A 24,444-nucleotide genomic window follows, 5' to 3' on the forward strand; every position below is an offset into this window, starting at 1 on the left:
GAGATCCTTGATGAAAATCTGCTCCAGAGCTCTCAGGACGTCACACTGGGGCAAAGGTTCACCTTCCAACAGGACAACGACCTTAAGCACACAGCTAAGACAACGAAGGATTGGCTTCGGAACAAGTCTCTGAATGTCCTTGAGTGGCCCAGCCAGAGCCTCGAACCCGAACATCTCTGGAGAGACATGAAAAGAACTGTGCAGCCACACTCTCCATCCAACCTGACAGAGCTTGAGAGAATCTGCAGAGAGGATGGGAGAAACTCCCCAAAAACAGGTGTGCCAAGCTTGAAGCATCATACCCAAGAAGACTCAAGGCTTTAATCGCTGCCAAAGGTGCTTCAACAAAGTACAGAGTAAAGGGTCTGAATAATTACGTCAATGTGATATTTAAGTTGTATTTTTTTATTATAAATGTGCAAACATTGGGTTTCCCTTTGTAGTCCGTATTAGTTTGCAAGCCCTACCACATCTGACAAACATCAGAGCCGGTGCGGTAGGATTCAATGTTAGTCCTGCGTTGACGCTTTGCCTGTTTGATGGTTTGTCTGAGGGCATAGCGGGATTTCTTATAAGTGTCCGGATTAGTGTTCCAATCCTTGAAAAGCGGCAGCGCTAGTCTTTAGCTCGGTGTGGATATTGCCTGTAATCCATGGCTTCTGGTTGGGATATGTACGTACGGTCACTGAGGGGACGACGCCCTCAATGGACTAGTGATGAAGCCGGTGACTGAGGTGGTATACTCCTCAATAGCATTGGAAGAATCACGGAACATATTCCAATCTGTGCTAGCAAAACAGTCCTGTAGCTTAGCATCTGCGTCATCAGTCCACTTTCTTATTGAGCAATTCACTGGTAGTTCCTGCTTTAGTTCTCTTGTATACAGGAATCAGGAGGATAGAATTATGGTCAGATTTTCCAAATGGAGGGTGAGGGGGAGCCTTGTATCCAGACCTTCTCCCTCAGTATCTCCGTATTTTCTTAACGCGAATGACGGGATGTGGACATGTTCTCCGGATGGCAGTATATCCTTCGCGTTTGGACTCGTTGAAGAAAAAATATTTGTCCAGTTTGAGGCAAGTAATCAAGGTTCTGATGTCCAGAAGCTCTTTTCGGTCATAAGAGACGGTAGCAGCAACTTTATGTACATAAGTTACAAACAATGCGAAAAAAAAAGCAAAATAGCACAGTTGGTTAGGAGCCCGTACAACGGCAGTCATCCCCGTCCAGTGCCATTATTTGTATCGTGCTGCTACAGTAGGAATACAGACAGTACACAATGATTGCCCATGAAAGTCCTTAATAGTGTTGTCATTTTCTTACAGACAATACCGCTTGGTGGCCTACAGATGCTTTTTGGAGTTTGTTCTACGTGGTGGAAAAGCTAGGCACAGGACACCAAATGCCCTTGCCTGCATGTGTTGTTGGGGCCATTCAAGTAACTCAAGAGGAGCTCTGAAAGGTCCATAACAACAATCTCCCCTTGTACAAAAGTGACTTTGAACACTTTACTGCATCCCCCCAAACACACCATATCATATGCAAGTAGTCCCTTTGTAGAATTGTAGTATTTATTATAGTAATTAGTATACTTTTCTTCTACTGTATACATTGCCATAACTGTTCCTGCATACTGCTTTGAAAATTAACCTGTCTCCAGAGCAAATAAACTTTGACTTGAATACAAGCCATGTCTACTTATTGTATATTGACCGACTTATCGGTTTCTATTAAAACTCCCGCCATTATTTGTTTTAGCAGTAAGATTGTAGCTAGTTAATGCTAAATATATTTCATGAATATCACAATGAATTGATCCTGAAGTTAACGTCAACACTATTGGTTTCGGATGCAGTTGGAATCATTTAGACCAAGGGGGGGCGAAGGCCGGAAACTTCAATCCGGCCCGCAAGACATATTAATAATATTTAGTGGTAGCCAATTGGTAGTTAGTCTTGTCCCATCGCTGAGAGGCGAAGGTCGAGAACAGTGGCATCCTCCAAAACACAACACAGCCAAGCCACAAATCTCTGCCTGCCAAACCCTCTCCTAACCCGGACGACGCTGGGCCAATTGTGCGCAGCTTCATGGGTCTCCCAGTCACAGCCAGCTGGTACTGAACCCTGGTCTTTAGTGATGCCTCAAGCGCTGCAATGCAGTGTCTTAGACCGCTGTGCCACTCGGGAGGCCCCTGCAAATTGATTTTAACAAACAATTGGTCCCCCAAAAATGCGTCCCTCCTATGAATTTCAAAATCCTGATGTGGCCCTTGAGCCCAAAAATTTGCCCACCGCTGATTTAGACATTCGTCAGTACACTTGCAGAAAATAAAACTATATCAAACTCCATTATATACATAAATGTACAGAGCTAGCAATATCTATACCACAATGAAGTTGTGAGCACATTAGGCATTCTATAACATCAGTCTTACTGAAAATTAATGGTGTGTTGGCTTTGTTCCAGACCGGGTCTGGAATGTTCTTCAGCTAGTGAACCTCGTGTTGGGCAATGTCAGCTGGTCTGTCAGAATTTAATGCGCTCATGACCTTGGATTCAGACTATACACTTTTGCTCTTGCCAGCCCTGTGCAGTCTTTTCCTCTTCCAAGTCAGATTATGTTGAGCTTGTTCCCGGCTGAAAGCTTTCATCCAATGGGTCTACAGCACAGGTGTCAAACTCATTCCACGGAGGGCCGAGTGTCTGCGGGTTTTCGCTCCTCCCATGTACTTGAATGATGAAATAAGGTCACTAGTCAGGAACTCCCCTCACCTGCTTGTCTAGGTCTTAATTGAAAGGGGGGGGGGGCAGCAGACACTAGGCCCTCCATGGAATGAGTTTGACACCCCTGGTCTACAGGATCTGTATTACTAAAGCTGGTGTCGTGTTCATCAGCAGTAGCAAGATTAGTCTGTAGAGCATACACTTGTCAGTGGTTAGCCAACATTTTGACTATTTTGTCACCATCAATACACACTCACAAGGTACTATATCCACCCATCCCCCTCGTGTCAATAGAACATGCCGACTAACCTTCACACACACAATACTGACACCAGTCAGTCAGTCACCCACACCCTTTCCTCCCTACTAAATAACAGATTTTCTCCAACATAGAACACGCTTTGCTTAAACAATCAACGAGGCCTCCATAACACGAAGTTGTAGCCTACTTATAAACTCACCAACTATGACAACAAAACACGGACCATGTTTATGCCCAGCTCCAGTGTATTTATATTTATTCATGGTGAAAAGATTTAGCAAGATGACTTCCACTAGTTCCTGGTGCTGCGCTTGATGTTGATGTCGCTACAGATGTTGATATAGGCTTGTCACGTTAGCCTCTGGGTAGTTAGTTAGCTAACGGTTAGATATAGTCCAGTAGGCTGTAGCTAATGTAACCTAAGGTAGCTAAAGTTAGCTTGCAAAGTTACAAATTACATAGCCAGATAACAGCTGGCTAATTACATTAATTTGCTTTGGAATGTCTAGCCAGCATATTATGAAAGCTAGGTAGCTAGATTTTGGTTTAGATAAACAAATATAGTTTGTCAGCTAGTTACCTCTGCTCGACTTCTTAGTAAGCTAAACGATTAAATGTTACCCTAGCAGCCTGTGCTTGCTTGTATCTTGCACATCCAGGTACTAAGGACCACACCATGACTTAGCTGTTGTCAACACAAAAATATAAATAAATAGTTCTTCACAAGCCAATGTTCTATGAATGAGTGGCTGGTCCACTGAGTAACCTCAAACGGATCCACCTTGACTGGGGCGGTACTACATCCTGGAATCGCTATGAATTGGAGATGAGGAGGTCCTGGACTGCCGTGGTTACACGTCGTCTGCGGTTGTGAGGCCGGTTGGACGTACTACCAAATTCCCAAAAATGACATTGGAGGTGGCTTATGGTAGGGAAATGAACATTAAATTATCTGGCAACAGCTTTGGTGAACATTCCTGCAGTCAGCATACTAATTGCACACTCCCTCAAAACCTGAGACATCTGTGGCATTTGTTGGGTGACAAATCTGCACATTTTAGAATGGCCTTTTATTGTCCCCAGCACAAGGTTCACCTGTGTAATGATGCTGTTTAATCAGTTTCTTGATATGCAACACCCGTCAGGTGGATGAATTATCTTGGCAAAAGAGAAATGCTCACTAACAGGGATGTAAACAAATTTGTGCCCAAAATCTGAGAGAAATGAGAGATACGTTTTTTGGGCGTATGGAGATTCCTGGGATCTTTTATTTTACATGTTGCATTTATATTTTTGTTTAAGTATAATGTATCAGTTCAAGTAGCCTATGTAGGCTACAGAGCGTCTCGTGTGAATTCTGATGTGAATAATAACACATTTACATTTTTTGTAGGGGGTAGATGTATTTTTCACTAGGTGAAAATCTGTTTCTTTACACCAATTGTTTTATTATATGTTCAAGGCAAGCATTAGGCTGAATATATGTGGTAGCTTCAGTGTCTGTGTGGTCCTCAGGTTACAATCTAAGTAACAGTATAGATTTTCAGTACTCTACACACCTCTGCAAATTATACATAGCCTAACTATAAAACGTGGGTGTGTCACGTTCTTTCAAAATCGAACCCAGAAGCAGACCAGGACAAGGAGAGTAGGAAGAAGGTGAGTATTTATTTACAAGTGAATGTGAATGGGTAGATATATCCAGGTGGCGTAGCGGGCAGCGGTGGTAAGTTGATGGGAGTAAATAGGTGGATCCAATGGGGTAGCGGAATCCTCCGACAACCAGGCGGGAATGGGGTAAATGATCCGGGTGAGTAACTGAAGACAGAACAAACGGAGGTAAGTTTAAGGCAAGCAATACGTAAAAAACAACAAAACAAATTCTATCCAACTTGAGGCTGATACTATGGCACAACATACTGTTCATGGCTAACGATCCGGCAGGGAATGGATGTCAGGTCAGAGCTTTTGAAGGGGAGAGGTGATGATCAGGACAGGTGTGCAGATTACTGATGGGATACAGGTGCGGGTGAACATCGATCTCCCAACAAGCTAATTCGCCCGGCAACCAAACAGGGTGCGTTCCAGGACACCGGAAACACACTCCAGGACAGAAACACAGGCAAACACAGACTCAGGAAGCGGGATTCGTGACAGGGTGAATGTACACTGGAGGAAAGTTTATCATTTTACAGTAGGCCTACAAACATCCTATTATCGGTTCACACCTTTCATGATGTGACAATGGTTAACGGGTAGCCTACAAAATGTAGACTATTGGAATATAATCAAATAACAAGGGCCCTATTGTGAACATCGAGTATCGCCAGCTGATATCTCGTTAAACAATCAATATGCGCTAAATTCACCCACAGCTGATCTCAATTGCAACCATTAATGGTCACATCATTACCGCTCCCTAAAAGATGATGTCGGTGTTACCTTAGTCAGAGATCTGAAGATAATGACGAAATGCTCATGTCTCCACAAGTGTAGGTCTGCATATTAAGCCCATATAAATGCATTGAGCTTATTCTGGACAAATTCTGGCGAGAATGAGCCATCTTGCTTCACCTCTTACTCCCTGCTTGCAACCAAAGTCTTTCAAGATATGTTCGCCCTCTGGTTGGTATCGTCATCGGAACAACTTAGTCCTTTTTGAACAGAAAGTACTTCCTTGTTTACCACGGTAAATCTACTGTGGCACTTTACCCGACACTTTGTATGAATGGAAACTAATGTTGGTGTAGCCTACTGTTATTTTATTTGTTTACTATTTATGCTATCCAAAAAGTTTATTGTATGGTCATTTATTTTCAAGATCGGGGGTAAAATATCCTTGGACTGTTCATATTTGAAATGTGTAACTAAAAGAAGTCATTTGGGGGATTGAGTTATTTGTTCCAGAAGGGCTTGGGCCAGAATCAAACCTATACCTACACAGTAGGCCTATGTGTGTCCCCTGAAGGGAGCGTCCAAACTGCTAGACCACCCCAGGCCACAATTAAACTAAATGTTGACAGTTCATGCATAAACTTAGGATACACTTTGCACTTGTATATCGTAGCCTAGTGGAGACTAATATCTAATCTTGTTATTAAGCTATATAAAACAATGATTGTTATGTATGGCTCCCTTTCAGATGATACATTTTTGTACTTTTAAATGTTGCAGTAATAGGACCTAGGCCTAGTGTTTGAGCAAGTGAGAGATAATATATTATTTTGATAGCAGGCCTGATCCCAATGACTCAACTGCCCCTGCATGGAGATAAAGAGAACTGCACATTTTCAAGGAATAGCAAGGCTCATTTGAATTTCCTGATGCCGCAGGAAAATTCTCCTTGACAAAAGAGTGATTAAGTTAAGATCTGACATCTGTAGCCTAAAGTGTCAAATTTGTCTAGGCAGGAATTTGATTGGCAAGTCATAGACATGTCAAAATGCACTCTATTTTCGGGTTTCTGGAGGTGTCGGAAACGTTTGCTCTTTGAAAGCAGATGACTTGCTCACTTTTCTCTTTGCTCACTGGCCCATGGAGTTATCGAGTGACATGCTTGGAGGTCTTTGGCCTCAGCTGTACCTTAGCTGTAAGGTGAGGGCTAATAGACATGGCCTGCATGCTTGGACAAAGTCAGACAAAAAAAGCAACAGCAGCACAACACTTCTCATGACCGGTTTCTGTCCAAATGAAGAGATTCGATACATGCCGCAATTTGTAACAAGCATTTGATGTAATTGGTGTTTTCTGACCAAGTATTTTAACTCTCATTTTGCCATGATACCAAAAAATAACTAGAAAGACAGTAGATCATGAGACACATAATGCACTATTTGCCAAATTCCAACTATAGGAGAGACACTAAAGTACAGATCTCACCAGGATGAAGTTCTCTGCATCCACTTGATTTTCATTTGACGGCACTTTACGATCCATAAAATAATTTAGAGAACCGAAAAAGAACCGAAAAATCGGCAATCCCTTGAAAGGTTGGACCATAAAACATGCTAGCAAGAATCACAACAGTAACAATCCGCACCTGGAGAATTACCCAGACCAGAAAGCTTCCCTCTTTCAAACATATTTCCCTTTATCTAGGAATGATCAAGCAATTGAGTTCCATCCTCCCAATCAAAACCATGACAAACAATTGGTCAGCATTCCACCACTACAAATGCAAGAAGGTGTGACCTAAGGAAAAGGTGTGGCCTCTACACCTGCTAGTTTGGCATCAAAGGATATGTAGTTATAACACCAATCGAGGTGGCTGTTTGTTGTGTCTAGAGCTTTGCACATACAGTGGAAATTCCTCAACATCAATCCATCAACTGAAAGGTCAAAGGTCTAGCAAATTTTTGACATTTGAACACTGCATTTACATGTAATGGTGATTAGTCACCTGAAGTCCATACGTTACACAACCCGCCAATGAAAGAGTGAGATGGAGGTGACATTTCTGTGGCAGGGAAAAGCAGCGTTCTCAAAGTATCAAAGCTACCAGTCCTCTGTTTACTAATACGCCCACCTTTCCCTTTCTCCCACCCTCAAAACACCATCCCTCCACAGTCAGACACAGAGTTCTGGGACAAGATGCAGGCAGAGTGGGAGGAGCTAGCGCGACGGAACTGGTTAACGGAGAACGAGCAGGCCCAGACCCCCTCCAGTGTGTCGCCTCACGAGAAGGTTACTATTTTTATCTTTGACCTCTGTTATCATAGTACGCTGTCTAAACACCCTGTTTAGATGCCAATTTTTGTGTTTCCTTTGCATGTGGACATGTTCTACTTAATGAAGGGAAATATAGCCTATGAACTTGATGATATACAGATTTACTGATTTAACCCAGTGCTTCCATAATGTTAGAGACAGGTCGAAATTTACTGGGGGGGCTAGTCCAACTCAAGGTGTCATAAAAAGAATGCATGACCCTCCACTTGTATTGTAAAATAAATTGAACACCCTCGACCCTCATAGAATTAACTCAAAATAAAGTTTATAAACACAGGGTCTATAAACACAGGGTCAAGATGGAGCGGGAGAACAAGGCGTATTCCTAACCAATTGTGGGTTTTTTTTATTGTTTCTTTGCGTTGTTTGTAACTTTTTTTTTTTTTTACTTATTTTGTTCATAATGTTGCTGCTACCATCTCTTATGACTGAAAATAACTTCTGGACTATGATTACTCACCACGGACTGGCAAAATCCTTTTTTTCCTTTGACGAGTCCGACAAGCCCGATGTGAGTGATATACTGCTTTCCCAGATCCCCGTAATTTGCGTGAAGAGAAGGCGGAGAAAAAGGGGCCAGAGGGCGGGCTGCCTTCTAAGAATTTGTAGACGATCGAATAAACCCCACTTCCTTCCATTCTGCTAGCAAACATGCAATCTTTGTAAAATAAAATCTATGACCTACGTGGAAGATTGAACTACCAATGGGACGTTCAAAACTGTAGTATCTTATGCTTCATGGAGTCGTGGCTGAACGACGACATTATCAACATACAGCTGGCTGGTTAAATGCTGTATCGGCAGGACAAAACAGGGGCATCTGGTAAGACAAGGGGCGGCGGACTATGTATATCAAAACAGCTGGTGTATGATATCAGAACAGCGGATGTACGATATCTAAGGAAGTCTCGGTTTTGCTCACCTGAGGTAGAGTATCTCATGATAAGCTGTAGACCACACTGTCTACCTAGAGTGTTTTCATCTGTATTTTTCTCAGCTGTCTACATACCACCACAGACTGATGCTGGCACTAAGGCCACACTGAATGAGCTGTATTCCACCATAAGCAAACAGGAAAACGCTCACCCAGAGGCGGTGCTCCTAGTAGCCGGTGAATTTAATGCAGGGAAACTTAAATCCGCCTGACCAAATTTCTATCAGCATCTTAAATGTGCAACCAGAGGGGAAAAACTACGGGCCACCTTTACTCCACACACAGAGACGCATACAAAGCTCTCCCTCCATTTGGAAAATCTGACCATAATTCTATCCTCCTGATTCCTGCTTACAAGCAAAAATTAAAGCAGGAAGCACCAATGACTCGATTAATAAAAAAGTGGTCAGATGAAGCAGATGCTAAGCTACAGGACTGTTTTGCTGGCACAGACTGGAATATGTTCCGGAATTCCTCCGATGGCATTGAGGAGTACACATCAGTCATTGGCTTCATCAATAAGTGCATTGATGACGTCGTGCCCACAGTGACCGTACGTACATACCCCAAACAGAAGCCATGGATTACAGGCAACATCCGCACTGAGCTAAAGGGTAGAGCTGCCACTTTCATGGAGCGGGACTCTAACCCGGAAGCTTATAAGAAATCCCGCTAAGAACCATCAAACAGGCAAAGGGTCAATACAGGACTAAGATCAAATCTTACAACACCGGCTCTGATTCCCGTCGGATGTGGCAGGGCTTGCAAACTATTACAGACTAAAAAGGGAAGCACAGCCGAGAGCTACCCAGTGACACAAGCAAACTACTATGCTCGCTTCGAGGCAAATAACACTGAAACATGCATGAGAGCACCAGCTGTTCCGGAAGACTGTGTGATCACGCTCTCCGCAGCCGATGTGAGTAAGACCTTTAAACAGGTCAACGTTCACAAGGCCGCAGGACCAGACAGATTACCAGGACTGGAACTGCGAGCATGCGCTGACCTATTGGCAAGTGTCTTCACTGACATTTTCATCATCTCCCTGTCCAAGTCTGTAATACCAACATATGTTAAGCAGACCACCATAGTCCCTGTGCCCAAGAACACTAAAGTAACTTGCCTAAATGACTTCCAACCCGTAGCACTCACGTCTGTAGCCATGAACTGCTTTGAAAGGCTGATCATTCCTCACATCAACACCATTATCCCAGAAAACCTAGACCCACTCCAGTTTGCATACCTCCCTAACAGATCCACAGATGATGCAATCTTTATTGCACTCCACACTGCCCTTTCCCACCTGGACAAAAGGAACACCTATGTGAGATTGCTATTCATTGACTACAGCTCAGGGTTCAACTCCATAGAGCCATCAAAGCTCATCAATAAGCTAGGACCCTAGCACGAAACACTTCCCTCTGCAACTGGATCCTGGACTTCCTGATGGGCCGCCCCCAGGTGGTAAGGGTAGGTAACAACACATCTGCCACGCTGATCCTCAACACTGGAGCCCCTCAGGGGTGCGTGCTCAGTCCCCTCCAGTACTCCCTGTTCACTCATGACTGCAAGGCCAGGCACAACTCCAACACCATCATTAAGTTTGCCGATGACTCAACAGTGGTAGGCCTGATTATCTACAATGATGAGACAGCCTATAGGGAGGTCAGAGACCTGTCAGTGTGGTGCTAGGACAACATCCTCTCCTTGGTGTCCACATCACCAACAAATGAACAGGGTCCAAGCACACCTAGACAGTCGTGAAGAGGGAACGACAAACCCTATTCCCTCACAGGAGACTGAAAAGATTTTGCATGGGTCCTCAGTTCCTCAAAAGGTTCTACAGCTGCACCATCGAGAGCATCATGACCGGTTGCATCACTGCCTGGTATGGCAACTGCTCTGCCTCCGAATGCAAGGCACTACAAAGGGTAGTGCGTATGACCCAGTACATCCCTGGGGCCAAGCTTCCTGCTATCCAGGACCTCTATACCAGGCGGTGTCAGAGGAAGGCCCTAAAAGTTGTCAAAAACTCTAGCCACCGTAGTCATATACTGTTCTCTCTGCTACCGCACGGCAAGTGGTATCGGAGTGCCAAGTCTAGGTCCAAGAGGCTTCTAAACAGCTTCTACCCCCAAGCCATAAGACTCCTGAACATCTAATCAAATGGCTACCCAGACTATTTGCATTTCCCCCCCTTGCCCCTTTTACACTGCTACTACTCTCTGTTGTTATCTTTGCCACTTCAGCATGCTTTTGTGGCACATTCGATGCCACGCAGGGCTAAGGTTCGCTGACCACCACAGACGAGCTAACTCTCCCTGCCTGTTTCATTACACTACGAACAGAGCCGGCCGCAGACAATGATCAGCTATGGGGGAATCAGATTTTCAACATTTATAAATTATATAAAATATATCTAACAAATTTTCCACCAACAGGTTTCTGTGCCGATGCACCACAACCAATATACAAAGGATACCAACTTTGGACACTTCAATATCATGGTTTGCATTTTCAACACCACAATTAATAGACTATGTCAATCTCGACAAACAGAAAATACTTCCCTATCCTACCTTGTAGGCTTACCCAGTATTCGAAGGCTTGGCAATCTCTGAATGTCATTAAACATTTGTGTTTTTTAACAGATTTCTTTCTTTACATTCATAAATTGGCCACTGCACAGTTTGGAATGATTGATTTTATTTGTCAGTTAAACAAATACATATATATACAAATATTTTGCACAATAACGTCAGGGACTTATTTTTTACATATACAATTGCATAGATAGACACATTACAGATATAGAGATGAAAAAATGCTCAACCTCCAGATGAGTATGAGGGGGGAGTTTAAGTACAATTCTTACAAGCTGGTTTGGCTGGTAGCTTATTCTTTAGATGTTTGGGGCTGCTGGTGAACCATGATGTCGTAGGCGTAATCAAAGTGACACTGGACTAGCGCACTTGCCCGAGTATTTAGGGTGTCTGTTAGCGAGGTTTCCATCCAACACTTTCCTGTGTTTCAATGTGTAGCATATGAAACACCTTGTAGCCTATTATTCTTATTGGTTTTTAGGCTAATTTCCTAAAACAATGATTGTCCACCTCATGGTTCAGCTGTCAGAGATTTGAGCACTGAATGTATCAGGGCATTGCATACATGGGCATATAGGCTTAGGTGTCCACTGCATGATATTAATATATTAATAAATATATAGCCTATATAAAAGGAAGAGAAGATTCGGCCTAACCCCAGAGAGATAGAGATATGCGACACCGACATGCTTTCCTTTTTTGACATATGACTACTGCGTCTGCTATACAGATGCAACGGTACAGAAGGCGGTAATTCATACATTTTCGATCGAAATATTTTGTGTAAAGATAAGCATGATATTCTTACATTATAGGAGTAACTCTGGTGGACCTGAAACAATCTTTGTCCCCTCAAGTTCAACTTTCGATGTCAGTTGGAGCGCCAGTGTGCACTATCATAGGTCTGCAGTAGCTAAAGCGTAATAATAGCCACACCGTACGAAACTTTCACAAACGTTTCTAAACTTTATTAGGGTAATATCAAAAGAAAGTAAAGGCATTGTTTATAGGGAAAATACGAACAGAAGAGCAAATGTAAACGAGGGGAAAAATGCACTAACCTCCCCTGATGTCTTCTTGGGCACCTGTATTTGGGGAGTTTCTCCCATCCTTCTCTGCAGATCCTCTCAAACTCTGTCAAGTTAGATGGGGAGCGTTATTTCACAGCTATTTTCAGATCTCTCAACGACATCCCTATGGTGAAGCATGGTTGTGGCAGCATCATGCTGTGGGGATGTTTTTCTGAGGCAGGGATTGGAAGACTAGTCAGGTTTGAGGGAAAGATGAACAGAGTAAAGTACAGAGAGATCCTTGATGAAAACCTGCTCCAGAGTGCTCGGGACCTCAGACCGGGGCGAAGGCTCGCCTGACAGCAGGACAATTAACCTATGCACAGAGCCAAGACAACACAGGAGTGGCTTCGGGACAAGTCTCTGTCTGAGTGGCCAGGCCAGAGCTTGGACTTGAACCCGATAGAACATTCCCATTCTTCTCTACAGATCCTCTCAAGCTCTGTCAGAGTGTCACTTCACAGCTATTTTCAGATCTCTCCAGAGAGATACGCCATCCCATCTGGTTTGCGCTTAGTGGGACTATCATTTGTTTTTTTCAACAGGACAATGATCCAACACACCTCCAGGCTGTGTAAGTGCTATTTGACCAAGAAGGAGTGTGATGGAGTGCTGCATCAGATGACCGGGCCTCCACAATCACCTGACCTCAACCCAGTTGAGATGGTTTGGGATGAGTTGGACCGCAGAGTGAAGGAAAGGAAGCCAACGAGTGCTCAACATATGTGGGGATGCAAGACTGTTGGAAATGCATTCCAGGTGAAAGAATGCGAAGACTGTGCAAAGCTGTCATCATGTCAAAGGGTGTCTACTTTGAATTATATAAAATATATTTAGATTTGTTTAACACTTTTTTGGTTACTACATGATTCCATGTGTTATTTTATATTTTTGATGTCTTCGCTATTATTCTACAATGTAGAAAATAGTCCAAATAAAGAGAAACCCTTGAATGAGTAGGTGTGTCCAACCTTTTGACTGGTACTGTATATATTTATTAAAATATTCATATCATACAGTGGACACCTAAGCCTATAGGCCCATGTATGCAATGCCCTGATACATTTAGTGCCCAAATCTCTGACACCTGAACCATGCGGTGGACAATTATTGTTTTCGGAAAGTAGCCTAAAAAAACAATACAAATAATAGGCTATAAAGTTTTGCATATGCTACACATCGAAACACAAAGTGGTTTTGTAATTTGTTTTTGGCTGTATTTAAGGACATGTAAATGTCACTCATTTGGCCAACATTGGCATTGGCTGCGCCAGGTTGAATCTGAATGTATATGGATGTCCATAAAATTTCTCAAATGTCCAGTAAAGGAAAATCTTCCCTAAAGCAAACTCTGAAATGGCATATTGTTTTTTGATGATTTTAGAATATTTGCATTGAAAAAATCTGTTGTTAACCTCGCTATAGACACCCTAAAGACTCGGGCAAGTGTGCATACTACTGCAAGTGCTTAGATTTACCATTAGGTTTGATAAAATAGTGCCCTGGGAGTTTTGCTTAAATATTGTATTCTAGAGGAAAGTTGCTCAGGTTTGCCATTTTTTTTTAAATACAGCGTCAGAGCGCTGACATTGCTGATGTTCCCGTTACTGTTATTTTTCCCCCCATTGGTGACAGGGCTACTACTTTCACACGGACAACCCCTACAAGGACTGGCCCAACGCATTTGAGGAGGGGTTTCGAAAGTCCAAAGAGGGAGATCTGCCCAACGCTGTCCTGTTACTGGAGGGGGCCATTTTACAGGATCCGCAGGACTCAGAGGTGAACAGGCACAAGGGGGTGATGAGACACAGGCACAGTAATCACACACATTTCCAGCATGACTTTCACACAGGACCATAATATACTGGCACCAACTGCCAATCAGCCTGTTCAGATAACACCATACTCAGAACTTCACAAATCATGTGTACGGTCAACACTCAGAGAGTGCTAAGTGGCCGTCGCTGATTGCTAGTGGAGGACTGGGAATTCTGTTAAATAGAGTGGTTTACTGTAGCAAAACTATGCTGTCTTCATCTCCCAATGAGAATTGTCAATTTTCCCAATGGGTTGAGTAATAGCTATTTTCTCAGCTTTTTCTCTCCTGCTCATTTCCTCTCTATTAACAGCAGCAGTAACAGCAGTAATCTCTTTACCGCCTCAGAGAGCCCACATTAATAGAAAACGGAACTCGGGAATGGCCTAAAATTATTCCACAGTGTATGGAACTAATATGATCACAAAAGTCCTCCTAGCGTGCTTGGTTGCTTATCGATCTGCTGCAGAGACCTCTGGATAGTTTGTAGCTAATGTCACCCTTACATTGATACTCACAAATTCAGTATCAATGTCAATTCACAAAATAAACCAGAATGCAGATTAACCTGCATAGATTATATGTTTCTTCAAAGAGGTCTGAAAGATGCATGTAAACAAGTCTGTTTGGATTGCAGATTCAGCTAGCTGTCCAAATGCAATCCTTGGATGGTATGGAGATTCAAAGTTGGGTTTCAGAACTTATCAGGTACACCTAATGAATTTGGTTGGTTGCCAAGTGTCTCGAGTGAGCCTTTGCAAAAGTAGTATGTGAAATATGCCCCGCAACTTGATCTCATTAATTCATTCTTATTGGCTCTTTAGAACAATACAATACCATGATGCATCATCTTAATAGGAAACCCCCAATACCAGAGTGAGGAGGAGGCTCAGCAATCCTAAATGAACTTGGCTGGCAGAACACTACTGTTTCTGTCAGAAGACAAACCTCAAAGCTATTCACCTTGCGATATTCATTTCGGCAATTGTATTTTGATGTGTCCTAACTTCACCTTAGACAAACTTCAGACAAAAGTTTGTATTGCAGAGACTGTTTGAGATACAAGATGCTTCCTGACTGTTCTGTTCTTTACCAACGGCAGAAGCGCCTGTGTGAGAGGTACTTAGAGCATTGACTGCGAGTGAGTCATCCTGTGAGTCATCCTATGAGTCATCCTCAGAGTGTGCTGACCTCTGCATCTGAACCACACCGTCTCTCCTTAGAGAGGGTGTTAAGCCCAGGTGATGACCCTGTTGTTCAATGCTCCCTATTGTCTCCCCAGGCTTGGCAAGTGTTGGGGACCACCCAGGCCGAGAATGAGAACGAGCAGGCTGCTATTGTCTCCCTCCAAAGGTAAGGAGGTGTTACTGCGCAACGTGGACCCATAGGCTTCACCACAAACACGGCAATACACTGCATGCTCTGTAGTTTCGAATATTCCTCAACTGTTTTAGAAATGTATAGCCATCTGTGGTAAACCGTGGGGTGTTGGGTTGAGCGTGCAGAGATCAACACAGAGACCGGGAGGTTTTAGTCAGCAAACACGACTTTACTAGGCCATAAAATAAACAAAACAAAGAAAATCACGTGGGTTTTGCTTGGTCCTTCTTCTCAGCTTTGGCTCTGTGGCAGTCTCTCCCGGTTCTCTGCCGCGGTGTGCCACAGTGCTCCTTTTATGTGGCCTCCGTGGCTGGTTAGCACTTTCCCCTAATTACCTCCATTTGGAGCCATCTGTGTCGGGGGTCTAGCTTGTGTACTCCCAGCAGAGGGAGCCAACGTTGCAGCACGAAACTCCCCTCTATTACCACCCCCACCCCCGGGGTAAACCTCCCGGGATGCCACATATCTTAGATGAAAACCATTTTTTATGTTAACGTTAGATATTGTATCGAAGGTATTCAAAGGCCTGTTCCTGGGCTAAGCTACTACTACATTTTATCAACTGGCTCGGTCTACAGGCATGAAAAAAATACATTTTAGTGGGGTTTTTCTCAAATATGTTCTAGTGGATTCTATCAGAGAGCCAAAGGTGTCGGGCTCCACAAGTGTAAAGATGGCCCATTTTATATTACCTTGTCAGAAGGCACGCTCGGTCTGTAGATAGGATAAGCAACGGATCAAACAACAGCTTGATCCATCTGTGAGAATGTAAACACTGACAAAGAAATCAAAAGAGACACAGAACAGCAACACAGACAGTACTTTTATGCTCAATGCACATTCACAAATTGCTGATCCAATTAAATGTGCATTTCATAAGATCCTAGGCCGGTGCTTGGATTTCATTCACTGCAGATGAATGCAACCATCTTGTATTAAGGAACTAAATTAAATCAAGTGCATTTGGGTTAATTAATCATTGGTGTTAAAACCAATGGTTTAAAACTAACGCTTTTATATAATCTCCTCAGAATGACTCATCTCCTGAAATCCAGCACTGTTCTGTTATTAATACCACACTGCTTTTACATTGTGTTTTTGCTGACTTTTAGTGTAGCCCCATTGTTGATGTGTATTCCCGAGAAGCCTGGATTAGAGAACTCTGAGGGGAAAAAAGGAAAGTTGTCGCAGATAACATGTTATTCTTAAAAGATGAACGGAGCTTCTGCCCTGTATACCAATTGTAAACTAACTTTGTATAACAGTCAGAGACCCATGGCACAGTAGCAAGTCTGCCATAAATTATTTGGTTTTCCTGAGAGAACAAGGAAGTTGTAGCACCGACTGTCACAAATCTCAGTGGAACATTTGATGAAAGCCAAATCTGGGTTTGGCTCTTCCCCGAGTGCTCGCTAATCCTTGTTGTTCCTCCAGCATAGCTCTTTTGATATCTCATAATAATTCATAATTCTAGTTCTGATGCAACAGCAAAACTGCGAGCAAGACAAAACTTTTTCTAAGTTGAGAGTAACAATGACAATTGCAAGCCCCAATGTAACTCCTATGAACCAAATGCTTTTTAAGGCAATATGTTAGCCTGGGATACTTGCATGTCACCCCAAGAGGGGACTGGTCCTTGCCACCTGACCCCAGCCTCCTGATGTTCCTTAGCTGTGGCCTGTCCAAATTAGTGTCCGTCAACCGCTTTGAAGTGCTCACTACCCCCATTCACCCGCTCTTCGCCCCCTCTCTCTGTATCTCCAGGTGTCTGGAGCTCCACCCTAACAACCTCCAGGCCCTCATGGCCCTGGCGGTGAGCCTGACCAACACGGGCATGAGGCAGGATGCCTGCGAGGCGCTGCTGTGCTGGCTCCGCCACAACTCCAAGTACAAGCACCTGCTGAAGGGCAAGAGACACCTGGCGGGCTCCCCGGGCTCCCAACGTAGGATGTCTCGTGTCTCTACTGTGGGCAGGAATGAGAGGTAGAATATAAGGACCGGATAGCACTAGCAAAGATCCCATAGGTGTAAGTGCATGCTCATGTTGTAGGAGAATCGTAGAAGACTACAATATCCATATTTTCGCCAGAAAGAGGAGAGATGCAGGCCATTCAGGATTACACAGTTAACATTGGAGAAGTATGCTCCAGGGCACCTTCATTCAAGAGCACTAAATCTGACATCTATTACTTTAAAGCACATTGCTGGCACTCTCTCTCTCTCTCCTTTACAATCTCTTAGCCTGAGCACTGTGACAATATTACGGAATGGCTCATTCATGCATATTTTATGCTACGGTGTGCTTTATTCTCCTGCTCAGTTATGTTATTTTTAACAGTTTCGTTTTAGAAACTCAGGTTGTTTCAGTGCAATGACTATTACCTCCTTTCGTAAATGAAAGGAAACGTTATTTCAAGGCTTTTCAACCACAGCTGGTGTGGGTGTAATTTTCTTGCCGATCGAGCAAGCATGCTTTCACTTGTATTCAATGTTAAAACGACCACAATTCAGGGTGCTCTTTCCTTTTAAAGGCATACTTTAAGGTGTCACATGAAAATAATTATCATTTAGGAGCCTATATAATGAATTCTCCAATGTATAGGAAAAACATGACTATCAAATCCTCTATTCAACAGTGAGATGCAGGTGCAGCCCCCTCTAAATCTCTCTCTCTATCTTCTCCCTTCCCCTGCACACAATCGGTGTGGAAAATGAATAAAGTGGGCGCAGGGGGACGAACAGCGCTGTGGCAGGACTCTCTCAAGAGCATTACTCTGCTGGTTGCCAGTGTGTCTCCACTCCATTTAGGCTCTAAGCCAAGTTTGTCTGCCCACAGCTCCCTATTGCTGGAGGTCAAGGAGTTGTTCCTGGAGGCCGCCCAGCACAACAGGGATACCGACCCGGACCTGCAGACGGGCCTGGGCGTGCTGTTCAACATCAGCGCTGAGTTCAACAAAGCTGTGGAGGCCTTCAATGCTGCCCTGTCAGTGCGGCCTGAGGTAGGGGGGCAGTGTAAAGACTTTACACACAAACGTGCGTATGAACGCACCCACACACACACACACTGATACGCCTACTATGCGCATGCATGCACACACACACACACACACAGATGACTGATCAAGGTCACGAATCCCCCAAAACACGACCCAAGATAGCGAGAGAAAGGGAGAGTTCATGCAAACAGAATCACTGAGGCACACCAACCTGTCACACAAATCACTGAAGCACTTCATCCCAAACTTGAGAGAAATCCACTCTCATGAACTCCTGATTCACCCTCCCTGCACTACAGCCTCTGTTTGCCGCTCAAGCTCCTATCCTTTAACACTAGGAGAGCAGAGAGCTTTGACTCAAAACAAATGCACTTTATTAATTACTCTGCCATTTTGTTACTGTGCTTTTTTCCACATTGTTGTTGTGTTACAGCCTGAAATGAAAATGGATTAAATAGTGATTTTTTGTCACTGGTCTACACACAATACCTCATAATGTCAAAGTGGAATTATGTTTTTAGACGTTTTTACAAATTGGTAAAAAACGAGAAGCTGAGATGTCTTGATTCGATAGCATTCAACCCCTTTGTTATGGCAAGCCTAAATACGTTCAGGAGTAAAAATGTACTTAACAAGTCACATAGTAAGTTGCACGGACTCACTCTGTGTGCAACAAGTGTTTAATTAACATGATTTATTTTTTTTACGTCTACCTAATCTCTGTATCCCACACACACTGTACAATTATCTGTTAAAGCCCCTCAGTCGAGCAACGAATTTCAAACATAGATTCAACCACAAAGACCAGGGAGGTTTTCCAATGCCTCTAAAAGAAGGGAACCTATTGGTAGATGGGTAAAAAAAAAAAGCAAACATTGAATATCCCTTTGAGCATGGTGAAGTTATTAATTACATTTGGATGGTGTATCAATACACCCAATCACTACAAAGATACAGATGTCCTACCTAACTCAGCTGCCGAAGAGGATGAAAACCGCTAAGGGATTTCCCAATGAAGCCAATGGTGATTTTAAAACAGTTATGAGTTTAATGGATGTGATAGGAGAAAACTGAGGATGGATCAACTACATTGTAGTTACTCCATAATACTTACCTAATTGACAGAGTGAAAATAAGGAAGCCTATAGAGAATAAAAATATTAAAAAACATGCATCCTGTTTGCAACAAGGCACTAAAGTAATGCAACAAATGTGGTGAAGCAATTAACACTGTATTCAGGACAAAGTTATGTTTGGGGAAAATTAAATACAACACAGTACCACTGTCCATATTTTCAAGCATAGTTGTGGCTGAATCATGTTATGGGTATGCTTATAATCATTAAGGACTGGGGAGTTTTTCAGGATAAAAAATTTACCAAATGGAGCTAAACACAGGCAAAATCCTGGAGGAAAACCTGGTTAAGTCTGCAGATACTGGGAGAGTAATTCACCTTTCAGCAGGACAATAACCTAAAAAACAAGGCCAAATCTATACTGGAGTTTCTTACCAAGAAGACAGTGAATCGTCCTGAATGTTACAGTTTTGACATAAATCTACTTGAAAATCTATGGCAAGACCTGAAAATGGTTATCTAGCAATGATCAACAAACAATTTGACAGCGCTTGAATAATTTTTAAAATAATAATGGGCAAATATTGCACAATCCAGGTTTGGAAAGCTCTTAAGAGACGTACCCAGAAAGACTCACAGCTGTAATCGCTGTCAAAGCTGCTTATACAAGGTATTGACTCAGGGGTCTGTATTTAATTTTCATTAAATGTACAAAATTGTCTAAAAACACATTTTAACTTTGTCATTATGGGGTGTTGTGTGTAGATGGGTGAATACGATAGTGTTCTTTGAAATAAAATATGTTATATTCTAAGACCTTCATAGACACAATCAAATGATTTTTTTTGCAATACCATACCTGACTGTAAGAATGTTGATGTTAAAAAAACGAAGTGGGGTCCAATGAGGCTTTTCTTATGTCAACCCTGTCCTGCAGTGGTGAGCACATCAGCACAAAAGCCAAAGCGCACCGTATCAGGCCGTGTCCCTGTATACGCAGATATAGCCCCAGGTGGGAGACGCGTATTCAACGAGAGGACTGACTTAATGATGCAACTGAACCGTCCTCAAAGGATCCATGGAACTTCAGCGTTGCTCGGTTTTCACAGGGTGTTTTGCCATGTGAGGTAGAAATAATGTACCACGGAGCATACAAGCCCAATCACACCACAGTACCTAAATTACAGTCATTTACACACCAAAGATACAGTGGAAGAACAGGCGCATTATGTACTGCTCTCAAAAATCCTTTATTGTAGTGTCGAAATTGACGTTATATCACAGACAAAATTCTACTTAATTTAACTTGCAATACTTCTCTACCAAAGCAGGCACTGTTAGTTTCTGATTGGACTTCGCATTACATTACACAACAATCATTTGCAACAAATATGTTCCAATACTAAACCATTTTAGTGATGCAGTGCCTGATGGAGTGAATCACAGTGCAAAAAAAATCTGTGGTTCGTTGGCCCCAAATCTGCCAACAAACCACATACGCTCAGTCGACAGTTGCCATGTCTGACCATGTCTGACACTGTCTGAAACCAAAAGTCAAAACCAACCACTATACTTACTATGTGTCACCATTCTCCCCTCCGGTGTTGACTCCTTCCCCCTGTCTGTCTCCTCTAGGACTACCTGCTGTGGAACCGCCTGGGTGCCACGCTGGCTAACGGGGACCGCAGCGAGGAGGCAGTGGAAGCCTACACCAGAGCCCTGGAGCTCCAGCCGGGTTTCATTAGGTCCCGCTACAATCTGGGCATCAGCTGCATCAACCTGGGAGCACACAGGTGGGTGAGCAAGGGGGCAAGGGGTGGTGGTGGTGGTGGGGGGGGGGGGGGGGGTCGTCTAACTGAGAGCCAGCTGGTGCTCTCGGACACAGCACCTGGCACCGCAGCAGAAGGCTTTGAGTTTCTGCTCTGGTAGAGTCATTGGAGGGGAGTGAGGCAGAGACACTGAATTACATTGAGCCTAATAATGCTCTCTTACTCTTGAAGTTCAACCACTGTAATGTTACAAGTATCAGCAAAGTCCCTTTTAATATGTCAAACATCAGCCCTGAACCTAGTAACACTCGCTCTAATGTAATGATAGCAAACAAACACAAGGTTCTCTAATGGTCAAGTCTTCCTCATCTTTTAGGGAGGCGGCCAGTAACTTCCTAACGGCCCTGAGTCTGCAGAGGAAGAGCCGGAGTCGGCAGCTCTCGCACCAGGTCATGTCGGGGAACATCTGGGCCGCCCTGCGGATAGCCCTGTCCATGATGGACCAGCCGGAGCTCTTCCAGGCGGCCAACATCGGAGACCTAGACCTACTCATGAAAGCCTTCAACCTGGACATGTGAGTGGAGATGAGCCATGGAGACAAGGCTCTACTCTCCTATCAACAGCCAAGAATCCAAAGTGTACAGATGGAAAGAGCGGTTTTGTCCAGTTGATGACTAGTGTGTGGTCTGTTTTTGCACGCACTACAAGAATTTGCCTAAGTACCTCTGCAGTCTTGAGTACTGCATGTGCTCGAAGAAGAGACTATTTTGCGATGGATTTGCACTGCAATTTGTGATTTTTCCAGAAGATCACAAGGACGGGCAAAGATTGTCCAAGTAGGGTAGAGTGGGGTAAGTCATGCCAATGGGTTGGTTGAGCCACCCCTTGTTTCTAGGAAACCAGACACAAAATGAATCATGTGACCAAATATTTAGGACAGGGTTATCATCTCATGAAGTCTGTGAAGAAAGAAAACACATGGAACAAGTGGTAAGGAAGTTAGGTCCAAGAAAACGATTTTCACAAAGTCAAATTAATGTATTATTATAGGTTTCATGATGCTTGTATGTAAAACAAAGTAGATAGTTTTAAGACTGGTTTATACATCAGTTTGGGTCTCTATGAGCTACAATATGAGGTCCTTAACCTAGCATGAAAGTGCATCAACGTAGCTGTGTGGCCTAATATAGTCAAAATGGTTGCTTTGGGGTAAAGTTGAGCCAATGGCTAATCAATACATCCCATACAAATGATGCATAGTATTTTGTCAGTTGTATGCATAATATTTTTGCAATTTGTCATGCATATGAACTCGATTTCTATTGTTACAGAGCAGACATCATCATGCCCTGTGTATACAAGCGTTTTTTTTAAAAGCAGGGATCTGGCCCCTCGAGGTTCTTGAAAGAGCAGCCAAGGAAGTGAGAGAAGGGACGAAGTCTATTTGAGCAGCAGCAAGGGATGAAAAAAAGACACGTAAGACAAAAAAGAAAACAAAGATTTACCTGTGTGCTATGATAGAGTAGCAGAGGCACATAAAGGTCTTGCCTGATGACATGGAGTCTGAGCTTGCTAAACAGACCCATTTTATGGGCTTAGTAGCCTCAAATGCAGAGAACTTGCTTACGAATTGGTACATCGAAACAAAATCCCAGTCTCTGACAATCTTACCCCAAGGTGTTTCCACTCACCCTGTCCCCTTGCTAAATTTACCCCATAAGTTATGCCAAGAGACCATTTTTTTTTTACATTCTGTTTTCAAAACATACTGTATGTTTACATGAATTCAGATTTTTCTAGGGATACACAACATCCTGAAATATATAGATATTTTGACAAAGTGATGCTGAATGTAAAAAAATGGCTCAACATACCCCACTCTCCCCTAATGCCTTAAAGAACACCGAACACCGTGGCACTGAGCTAGAGAGAGAAAGTGAAATGCTGAGAATACTGTTGCTGAGCAGTGTTGAGGTTTGACAAAAACCTCCTTCCTCATCCAACTACAGTACTTTCAGAGTGTTCGGATTGTCACACCCATCGACCTACAGAAAGGATTTAGTGAGTAAAATCAAGACTACACCATAGGAGGACTCAATCCGTTTTCATCAGAAAATCAATAGATCCTTTTAAGAGGTGGTTTTATCCTCTTTTAATTAAGGGAGGGAAAGCACTGCATGGAGACTAAAGCATTTCCCCAAAAATAATTCACAAACAAAAGTTTTGAATTCTTTAACTTTTCTTGCACTTTGAAAACAAACTGATAATTTCCTCCTATCTTAATGAAATCTGCAGATTGTAAAGCCTTTACTCGAAACGCATGCTAAAACAATATAAACATTCACACATTTTTTGTAAGTCAATTTCAGATTAATTTTTTACTTCCTTTAATACTTGGCATCCTCCGAATCCTTCATGTTTTGTGGTGTGCTCAGCTCCTCATTATATTTGCCAGGTTTTCCCTTACTCTTTCATTGGTTAGATTTTTTTTTTCACTCAGAGCTGCATATGTACAGTACTTCACGTGTCAGAAAAACACATTCTGTTGAATTTGTTCAGGTTTGTGCTTATGGCTGGGATGACATTCAATCTATTCTCTCATGTCACATTGCTAAATCAAAAGATTAAGCTTTGTAGTGAATGGATTGGAGGCATTCCACAATTTTCTAGAAGACAGCATCTTTGTGTAACATCTTGTAACACCTCAAAAGGTTACTAAACATGACAACATCTCATGTTAATGTCAGGTTTATCGAAACACAGCAAAAAAAAGAAACGTCTTCTCATTGTCAACTGCGTTTATTTTCAACAATCTTAACGTGTAAATATTTGTATGAACATAAGATTCAACAACTAAACTGAACAAGTTCCACAGACATATGACTAACAGAAATTGAATAATGTGTCCCTGAACAAAAGGCGGGGTCAAAATCAAAAGTAACAGTCAGTATCTGGTGTGGCCACCAGCTGCATTATGTACTGCAATGCATCTCCTCCTCATGAACTGCGCCAGATTTTCCAGTTCTTGTTGTGAGATGTTACCCCACTCGTTCACCAAGGCACCTGCAAGATCCCAGACATTTCTG

The 24,444-nt window shown here is 43.0% G+C and overlaps 1 protein-coding gene across 1 annotated transcript; it reads left to right on the forward strand.

Annotated features, from left to right (window-relative positions):
• The first annotated feature begins 5,908 nt into the window (after nucleotides 1-5,908).
• On the forward strand, nucleotides 5,909-24,169 carry LOC110524010 (PEX5-related protein-like). Its single transcript, XM_036979049.1, has 7 exons — nucleotides 5,909-7,669; nucleotides 13,957-14,100; nucleotides 15,420-15,490; nucleotides 17,282-17,500; nucleotides 18,354-18,516; nucleotides 21,225-21,382; nucleotides 21,735-24,169. Exons 1-7 carry the CDS (start codon nucleotides 7,577-7,579, stop codon nucleotides 21,934-21,936), a joined length of 1,050 nt encoding a protein of 349 aa, XP_036834944.1. The 5' UTR covers nucleotides 5,909-7,576; the 3' UTR covers nucleotides 21,937-24,169.
• The last annotated feature ends 275 nt before the right edge of the window (nucleotides 24,170-24,444 follow it).

The sequence above is a fragment of the Oncorhynchus mykiss genome, chromosome 5 (genome assembly GCF_013265735.2).
Source record: "Oncorhynchus mykiss isolate Arlee chromosome 5, USDA_OmykA_1.1, whole genome shotgun sequence".
Taxonomy (NCBI): Eukaryota; Metazoa; Chordata; class Actinopteri; order Salmoniformes; family Salmonidae; genus Oncorhynchus; species Oncorhynchus mykiss.